The 9,730-nt window shown below is 36.8% G+C and overlaps 1 protein-coding gene and 1 pseudogene across 1 annotated transcript; one reads left to right on the top strand and one right to left on the bottom strand.

Moving 5' to 3' along the window:
* Nucleotides 1-1,195: 1,195 nt before the first annotated feature.
* LOC111989304 (cucumisin-like) lies at nt 1,196-4,817 on the top strand (annotated as a pseudogene).
* A 2,401-nt stretch (nt 4,818-7,218) lies between these two features.
* On the bottom strand, nt 7,219-9,488 carry LOC111989310 (bifunctional dTDP-4-dehydrorhamnose 3,5-epimerase/dTDP-4-dehydrorhamnose reductase). The gene is made up of 2 exons (XM_024021096.2): nt 8,928-9,488; nt 7,219-7,861 (listed from the first exon to the last, which is right to left on the bottom strand). Exons 1-2 carry the CDS (start codon nt 9,381-9,383, stop codon nt 7,409-7,411), a joined length of 909 nt encoding a protein of 302 aa, XP_023876864.1. The 5' UTR covers nt 9,384-9,488; the 3' UTR covers nt 7,219-7,408.
* Between the last annotated feature and the right edge of the window lie 242 nt (nt 9,489-9,730).

The following is a 9,730-nucleotide window of genomic DNA, read 5'->3' as shown; positions in this document are numbered from 1 at the left end:
TGCTCAATTTTACACATTTTAACCCAAAAACCCCCTTATCAATCTTTGTAAAAATGTCTAAATATGCACAATGGTCTTACAAATGAACAATAACCGTGTATATATACACGGTTACTGTTCACCGTGTAAATGATTTTTTTTATTCTTTTTTTCTCTCTCCTCTCTTCACCTCACTCTCTTTTCCTTTCTCTCTCCTCTCATGGTTACTGTTCATAGTGTTAAAAAAAATAAATATTTTATTTGAATAAATGTGTATAATAGACAAACTGATATGAGTGTTTTGTAAAAATAAGTGTATAAAATAGAAAAAGTAGGTTTTAGATGTGCAAAATGAAAAAAAAAAAAATTGCACATACTGATGTGAATGCTGTTAGCCTCCTACAAATGTCAAAAATCTTGATTGTTCCAGTTTCAAAATTTTAGATTTGTAGAGCAGTTCCACTTAATATTTGGAAACCAATTCTATGACAATTATATATATATATATATATATACATAGTAAAATGAATATTACAAATAGGTATTAAAAATATATACAAATTGTTTCAAATGAATTTGCAAGGTAGCGGGAAAGTATCTAGCTAGTAGCTAATAACCATGCTAGAGCCTAGAATGTGACATTTTTAGGTAATCCTAATGTTATGCAGAGTGAACGAGTAGTTATTTAAAGACGGGCCAACAGGAACCAAATAGTGATCTTGGACATGATTGAGATTGACACACGAAAACAATGACGGACAATCTACAGAATAGTTTGAAGAAAATTTTAGATTGAGAGGCGAAATGTGAGCAATATGATAGTTTTAGCTTGTACGATAATCAAGAGACTTCTTGTAAGTTTACACTCAAAACAGAATTACACTTCAAGGTCATCACTTTTATAACTGGAACTACCCCAACGGCTAACTATAGAAGTTGTTCATATTGTAATATGCTTCATTCCTCATATAAATCCCTTCCCATAACAGCTTTAACTTTTGAATTATTTCAAAGTTTTTTTTTTTTTTTTTTTTTTTTTTTTTTTCAATTGCAGTACTTCAACAGCCAAAGACTCGCTAATCTATAGTTACGGGAAGAGTTTTAATGGATCTGCAGCTAAATTAACTGATGAAGAAGTTGCAAAATTCTCAGGTGAGTGCAAACTGGTGTGAAGGAATGAATTTTTACTACCACTTGTGGGCTAAAAGCAGTTGAAATGTGTCGCAGAAATGGAAGGTGTAATTCAGTGCTTCCAAACCACATACTAAAGCTTCACACTATAAGGTCATGGGATTTCATGGGATTCCCCTCAAAAGGCAAACTTGGAAGCCCTCAAGAAGGAGACATCATTATTGGGCTTCTTGACACAGGTCAACATTTTGCTTTGCATAAAAGACAAAAGCAAATGCTCAAATTTGAGTTTTTTCACATCTGTTGTGTTGCAGGAATCTGGCCAGAATCGGATAGCTCCAATGATGAAGGGCTCAGCTCTCCACCAAGTAAATGGAAGGGTAAATGCCAAGGTACCAACTTCACCTGTAACAAGTGAGCTCTCTTTCTGCCTGGAACTTATGTGAGAATTGCCATGGGTAAGAATGAATGAGATTGAGAAAATTTAAGAGAAAATAAAATGGGTCATGTTAGAGCATCTCCAATAGAGTATGCATAGCCAAAATATAGAGAATATATGCTACTGTTCATACTCCAACTGGTTCTATACCTCAATTTTTTTTGGCTCATGAACAGTAGCCTGTCAAGTCCCATCAGACTTGATGGGCTACTGTTCATTCTTCAAATGCTTTTTTCCTATTATAATAATTAGGTGTTGAATAAAAAAATGTTGAAAGATATATAGTTATTAAAAAAAGAATAAATAATAAATAAATAAATAATATTTAAATAAGATAGAGAATGAGATAGAGAATCTGTTGGAAAGTATATTTGAAAAAGTGAGTAGATAAAAGTAAAAGTTATTGTTCATTCTTCAAACAGTACAAAAATTTGATGAATTTGCTGGAAATGCTCTTAGTAACTGTCTGAACTCCGAAGGAATAAATTATTAACAAGTAGAGATACGAGTTTGTTTTATTGATGGCAAATAACCAACAACTAAAAAGGTCAAAATCGTGATTAGCACAAATAAGATGAGTCACTACATTTTGAAGATTATTCCATACTAGGGACACAAAATCATTAGTGATTGTCTTGCTTTTGGGACAGGGGACACAGGTAACTATTACATGACTTGAGACACAAACTTAAGAAATGATAAATGACATTCATCTGTTAGGCATTCATCTTTGATAGAAACTCACAGAAATTCTAAAATGACAGCAAGATCATTGGAGCCCGTTACTACAACAGTCATGGCAAATATGACATCACAGACATCAAATCCCCAAGAGACTCTGAAGGTCATGGAACGCATACATCCTCAACAGCCGCAGGGAGGGAGGTAGCTGGAGCGAGCTACTTTGGGCTAGCAGAAGGAACTGCAAGAGGTGGAGTTCCTGGGGCAAGGATTGCAATGTACAAAGTTTGCTGGTCATCTGGATGTTACTCGGCAGACATCCTAGCCACATTTGACGATGAAATAGCAGATGGAGTGGACATTATTTCGGTGTTCCTTGGTTTCAGTGGGTTTCGTCCATACTTTGAAGAACCAGTTGCTACTGGGTCTTTACATGCCATGAGAAAAGGCATCTTGACCTCATGTTCTGCTGGAAACTCGATCAGGGCCTGTCCCATTAAGCGTCATCAATCATGCACCTTGGATATTAAGTGTTGCTGCCAGCACCATTGACAGGAAATTTGTTGCTCAAGTTGTGCTTGGCAATGACAAGCCTACACTGTTGAGTTTTTTTATTGAAGTTATTCTATTTAAAATAATGCATTTCAATAGGTTAATCTTCACTAATACCATACTAATTGTTTGAATGATCTAATGAAGGGTCTCTCCATTAATAGCTTCAAACTCAATGGAACATCATTTCCCTTGATTTGGGGTGGAGATGCTGCAAACTACTCTGCAGGTGCTGACCTGGATATTTCAAAAGGTTGCTTTGATGGTGTCCTGAATTGATACAAAGTACAAGGAAAGCTTGTTTTCTGTGAAGCAGCCATCGGTGGCACTGACATCCTATTAGCCAATGGTGTGGGAACCATTATGGCTGACTCATCATTTACTGATGTTGCTTTCAGCTTCCCGTTGCCAGCAACAGTATTTAGTGCGGAAGATGGCCTCAAAATTTTAAACTACATCAGATCAACAGAGTAAATAAATTGCTATACTAATTATCTTTAAATAAATCATTGATGGCATAAATTGCTTACTTTCTTCAATATCCTAATGAAATACTTCAAACTCTTGTTAGAAAACCGATTGCCACTATTCTGGTTGGTGAGACATCGAAGGATGTCATGGCACCTTATGTTGTATCATTTTCTTCTAGGGGACCCAACCCTATCGCCCCAGACATTCTCAAGGTGATATAGAAAATGAGTACTTAGTTTACAAAACTGTTTTCATCTATAATTTTAGTTTCAGTTTTAGAACATGGCTTGATATGTTAAAATTATGTTTGGATGATATATATGCAGCCTGATCTCACCGCCCCTGGAGTGGATATTCTTGCTGCTTTGTCTTCAGTGGCACCACCTTCCGTGGACATGGACAACACTAAAGTGTCAAATTCAAGATAGAGTCTGTGACATCAATGTCTTGCCCTCACACTAGTGGTGCAGCTGCCTATGTTAAGGCTGCCCATCCGAACTGGTCACCTGCTGCCATTAAATCTGCCCTCATGACCACAGGTGAAGTAATAAACTTGACTTATAGAACATGACTTTGTTCAAGTCAATTTTGTTATAGAAAATGTTAAAATTTCCACTAATTTAACTATAAAAGGTTTATAAATTAGCGTGACAAAACCTGAGAAAATGGCAAAATGATGCAACATGCCTTACTTTCTACTGTTTTGTTGGAAAAATTGAATTCATAGACTATTAAAGTCACTCTGATATGGACACACATTATAAAGCGTAGTTTACTCTCTCTCACTCTGATATGGACCCAAAGAAGCATGAAGACCTTGAATTTGCTTATGGATCTGGGCACATCAACCCATTGCAACCAGATTACAGACTTCCTCTGCGTGCAAGGCTACAATACCACCACGTTAAGACTCATCATCGGAGACAACAGTAACTTTTGCAATACCACAAAGCCTGGAAGAGCATGGAACCTTAACTATCCCTCATTCTCTGTTGCCGTGGAAGATGGCCAGCAGATTAAAGCATTCACTAGGACAGTCACCAACGTTGGCCCACCAAACTCAACCTACACTCTTTAGTACATACATGCCAGCCTCTATTATTGTTACTGTGGAACCGTCTGTGTTGTCATTCTCTACCATTGGAGAGAAAAAATGGTTTACTGTGCAGGTCTATGGTCCAAAGATTGCACAGCAGCCAATTATATCTGGTGCAATCATGTGGAAATATGGAGATTATATGGTGAGAAGCCCACTTGTTGTTTACACAATTCTCCCAGGTTCTCAATACGGATACCCTTCCTTCTCAACGTCTCAGGAAAAACCAGACTCCAAAGGTTCTTCCATGTATCACAAGAACAGGATCCTCAAACACAAATATTGACAATAAGTCTATCACACAAATTTTCTTACAACTTTTTGACATTGCAAGTTATTAATAATAAGCAATAAAGTTACTTGGCCAAGTTTGGGGCTCTTACTCTCCCAACATGATCACGGTTGTCAGCTATGAAGCACGGGTGCGTTTCGGGACTCGGGTGTGGGTGCGGAACTCGGCAATTTTTGAAAAAGTAGGGTGCAGGTGCAGTGGAACTCGGTGATTAAAAAATTATTAAAAATATTTTTATTTATATATTCTATATATTTTTACTATTAAAATATTCTTAAAAAACACATTGCTATGCCTTGATTCACAAAACAAATAAAGAAGAAGGCAAGAAACACATTACTATGCCTTTAAGGTCAGAATTTCGACTGTTCCAGAGAGTTTTAAGGCCGATATCGACCTGTTTCGGCCGTTTCCGGCATGTTTCGGCCGTATCGGCAGTATCAGTCGTCCGCCGATACGACCCGATATGGTCGATATTGCTCAATTCTGGCCAAATCGAGCCGCGTCGATGCGAATCAAGCCGAGTTGGCGCAAATCCGAATAAATAAATAAATAAATAAATAAATAAAAACTCAAACGTGGCACCGACGCACAGTCAAATGCGTCGGACGCCATGTCCCGCATCAGGCCGCATCAAACTCGGGTGCGGAACGCTCTCAGCCACGTCCGTGCTTTCTAGATTGTCAGTGGTGTACTTGCATCAAAATCAATAATAACTTTTCAACTTAGCAGTTGTAAATGAATAAATTAATTAATCGTGTAATAGGATTACTAGCATTGAGGTTTGTACGTGCATTTGAGGTGACGTCAAATTTGTACCCTTTCCGCCCTTCTCTTGTCTCTCCCTCTCAGTAGCATTGTTGACCTATCTCATAAAATGGAAAACTTGAAAAACCTAGATATCATTCTAGCTAGAACTCTACAATTTTCTATAAATAAAATTTTCAATTTTATTGAAAGCGAATTGTTGCTTTCATTTTACAGATTACAAGCCTATTTGCTCCGAAAAAACCTTATTTTCAAAAAAAATATCTTAAACATATCCTAAATAATACAATAAAGAAGCATAGAAATTCACTTAGAAGTTAGAATCAAGTTAATAAAAACGGAACTCCAAAAATTACGAAAATTACATATAAATATATTTAAAAAATTAACTAACATAAAAGTTGACCCTCAATACCACCAGGCTAATGCAGACTACATAGACTTCCTGTGCAAGCAAGGCTGCAATACCACCAGGCTAAGACTTATCAGTCATCACTAGAGACAACAGCAGCTTTTGCAACACCTTGAAGCCTGGAAGAGCTTAGGACCTTAACTATCCCTCATTCATTTCTGCCTAGCTATGGAAGATGACCACCGAATCAAAGTTGTATTCAATAGAACATTCGCTAACGTTGGCTCACCAAACTCAACACTACAGTGCAGGACTATGGCCCAAATATTACACGACAGCCAATTATATCTGGAACAATCATGTGGAGTGTGGTGAGACGGTTTACACATTTCTCCCTGGTTCTCTACACTCTTCCTTCTCCATGTCTCAGATTTTAAAGATTCCTCCATGTATCACAAGGATAGAGGAATGAGGATATACAAGAATGGAATCCTCGGACACTGACATTGAGGTCTTTGTGCATTTGAGATGGCATGTCAATTACTGCAATTGTTGTCTTCTCATTTGAAGAAGGAGACCATAAATGATGACAATTTTGAGCCAACCTATGTTTTTTAATATTTTTCCAATGACTTTCAAATATTTAATTTTCTCTGCTCAATCATTATACTTCCACACTAGAACTAGAGATGAGGAGATTTCTGGAACAATTACAAAGTTCGGAAAAGCTTGGAATCAGGAATGGTTTACTACTGATTCACATGCCTATCTACCTCTCTCAAGGTAGATATAACATTCTCATGCCTAGGAAAGATGAAATCTTTCAAAGACCAGACTGCAATGGTAAAGAAACCTGTATTTTTAGAATCATTAAGATTTGAACATTATTAGTCTTACCACCAGGCACCAGCAATCTTGTCTAAAAGTAACAATCTAATCCCATTTTACAACTGAGCTTAGACCCAAAGAGAAAAAAATATTACGAATTCAAAGGCAACTAATTCATGCAACAAAAATAACAGGATCCTTGGCCCTGGACAGCTAAAATATGTTGCGTGCCCGTGCTGCATGTCTCAAGAACTTTTTTGGTTTAAATGTATCTTCACCCCCATAACAAACCAAAACATGATACCTTTGTCTTGTCCAATTAAAATCCTATAGTATTGTGATTAATTGATTATTACAACAGGCTACCAAGTTAGGGAAGAAAAAAGCAACTACTTACACTAAGAATTAGATATTGTATGACAGAGATTGAAGATCTAATAAGCTCAACCAAAAAGCAACTGCCATACATCATAAACAAAAACAGGTCACCAATGAAGTATTTAATCTACCACATTCCCAATTAAATTGCAAATGCCAAACATCAGAAAAATCCCAACTCTCAAATATAAAGCAGTTTTAGCCATACAATACAGAGAAATAAATAAATAAATATTATAAGAATGTAGAACTTGAAATATCACTTCAAATCAATTTATTCATCACCAATTGGATACAAATATGACATTCAAATACAAATAGGGCAATCAAGAGTGTTGTGTGGGAAGAGGGGGAACTCATATGATGGGAGCTCTTATCAAACCCCACAAGAACAAAATAAAATAAATAGCAGGGAAAGTGAAAAATTCAAACCTAAAAGTATTAAGCTCCAGCGGTCTTCTTATTTGGTTGAAATACATTCTTAATGAGTGATTCCTTGATGGACAAGAGTTCAGGGAATTCCTGCTTCAATTTTGTGGCATCAAGCTCATTGTTGCTTCTTGGGGCAACGATCACCTTAGCTTGCTCCTCAAGAGTAAAGTTCTTCCATGCGAAGTTGGGGTCAATGTATTCCCTGTACATCTCTAGTATCTCATTGTGGCTGACCACTCCGGGGTTCGTGAAGTTCCAGATTCCAGTGAGATTTCTCTTTGCCATTTCAATCGAGATTGGGAGTAGTTCATCTAAGATGGTCATTGAGTTTGGAATGTTAACTACCTTCTCATATCGAGTTATCTTTGTGATGAAGTTGCGAGGGTTGGACAAATCAGATGAGATAGGCATTCTAACACGCAAGGTACAGACATTTTCATAATTCTTGAGCAGATCTTCAACCTTTCAAATATCAAATAAGGAGCCAGAGCCAGAGTCAGAGTACCATACAATCTATACATCGGAACAGCCATCAACTATTCATCTTGCTCTATTTTACCACATATGAATGTGAATGCAAGAGGATGAATGTGTGTATGGTTAATGTGTATTAAAGTATAACAGTCACAAAAGATGCACCATCATTGTCATATCAGAAAATTATGACCAGGCAACCATCAACTTCTTATTCAACTGTTCAATCAAAACCAAAAGCCTAGTAGCTTCTAAAATTGAGAAGGATTTTAGATGAAAATTTTGGATCTAAAATTTGAACTTTACTAATCAGATAATTGCTGATCCAATTGGCCAATGAGATTTAAGCTCAAAAATGACACCACCTCCCCACTTATTAAGACTAGGTGGATAATGAGATCGTGGAATTCACGACCTACGATCTACTATTACATGAGTAACTTACATATCAAATAAAATTGTTGATCTAATTGTCTAAGATCATGTACCCTTACTCCAATATATTCTTTTAAAAAATAAAGTTTCGTTTTTTAATGAAAATAAACATACTAAGAATTACGATCCATGTTTTCGTTACCATTTTATTCTTCCACATTTTTTTAATGATAGGTTCGATTATAAACTTTAATTTATTGAACAAGTACAACGCACCATAAAACAACAATCTACACAAGCAAATGCAACATTTCTTGGTATCATTTCAATATATGCTTTTTTTTTCTTTTTCTTTTTTTCATTTCAATATATGCAATCATGCAAAATGCGACATTTCAGCTCAATTTCATGAAGTCAAAAATGTACCGCTAAGAAACATCATGCTTATGTAACTGCTACAAATCCAATCAAATCGCTGTGTCAGATCTAGACAGGAAAAAAAATCTTACGAATCAAAATGTCAGATCTAAACATGTTTAAGAAGGCCCTAGTTCCCTAAAACGTTACATCTACAATGACATTTCATTTCTAGCCAACCACAAAAAATAATTAAAATTAAAATTAAAAAAAAAAAAAGAAATAAAAAAAGAAGAAGAAGTTTAAAGTTTAAACCCAGTACCATGGCCTTGGTCTTGGAATAAAAAGATCCGATGAAATTAGGGGTGTCTTCCTCCTTGTACCCGATACCGGATCCAAGTGGATGATCCGAATCATACTCAAAGATACATCCAGTGGCGTAGTTGATCAAGAGGATACCCTTATCTCTGCACACGTCAGCCAAAGTGAGTGTTCCAGCAACGTTGATTCGAATGGTCTCGACTTTGTGGGACTCGCACCAGTCGACGTTGGGGCGGCCGGTGACGCCGGCGGCGTTGAACACGTGGGTTGGCTTGGCGGCCGCGATGTCGGCTTCGAGTGAGGAGCGATTCTCGAGGCGACCAGAGGCATAGACGAAGTCGATGCCTTGAGCTTGGCAAAGCTTGCCCAGTAAACCGCCAATCCAACCGGTGCGACCATAGATCAGGAATTTGTACGGCTTGTCGGTTGCTGAATCTCCATTTGCTGGAAAACCCATCTGAGATAGATAGAGATGATGATATTATGTAAGAAATGTGAGAATGTGAGAGATTTGGATCTGGTGGCAGTATATATATATATATTAGTGAACACACAATATTTGGGAAGATATATGGGATCTTGTAGCATAGACTTATGTATTTTTTAGGACAGCGATGGTGGGACCTAGGTGTTGCTTTAATTTAATGTAAAGAGTTTGAGGAATTATCACAAGTGGGGACCTCACTCGTTTTTATCATATGGTTTTTTTGGTTAACGTTGTGAGGAAATAAATTTTTTCCATAAAATAAAAAACTTGCCTGAGATTTGGACTAATAAAGGGGAATATAAATCCGGTCTCACACT

Source organism: Quercus suber, unplaced genomic scaffold (genome assembly GCF_002906115.3).
Source record: "Quercus suber isolate HL8 unplaced genomic scaffold, Cork oak 2.0 scaffold_756, whole genome shotgun sequence".
Classification (NCBI taxonomy): domain Eukaryota; kingdom Viridiplantae; phylum Streptophyta; class Magnoliopsida; order Fagales; family Fagaceae; genus Quercus; species Quercus suber.
This window is presented reverse-complemented; position numbering and strand designations above follow the sequence as displayed.

What these genes read in the sequence shown, in the direction of transcription:
- LOC111989310 (XM_024021096.2), bottom strand. Translation starts at nt 9,383, where the DNA reads ATGGGTTTTCCAGCAAATGGAGATTCAGCAACCGACAAGCCGTACAAA. An exon ending in ATTCCAAGACCAAGGCCATG is followed by an intron (nt 7,862 to 8,927) that starts GTACTGGGTTTA and finishes GATATTTGAAAG; the next exon opens with GTTGAAGATCTGCTCAAGAA.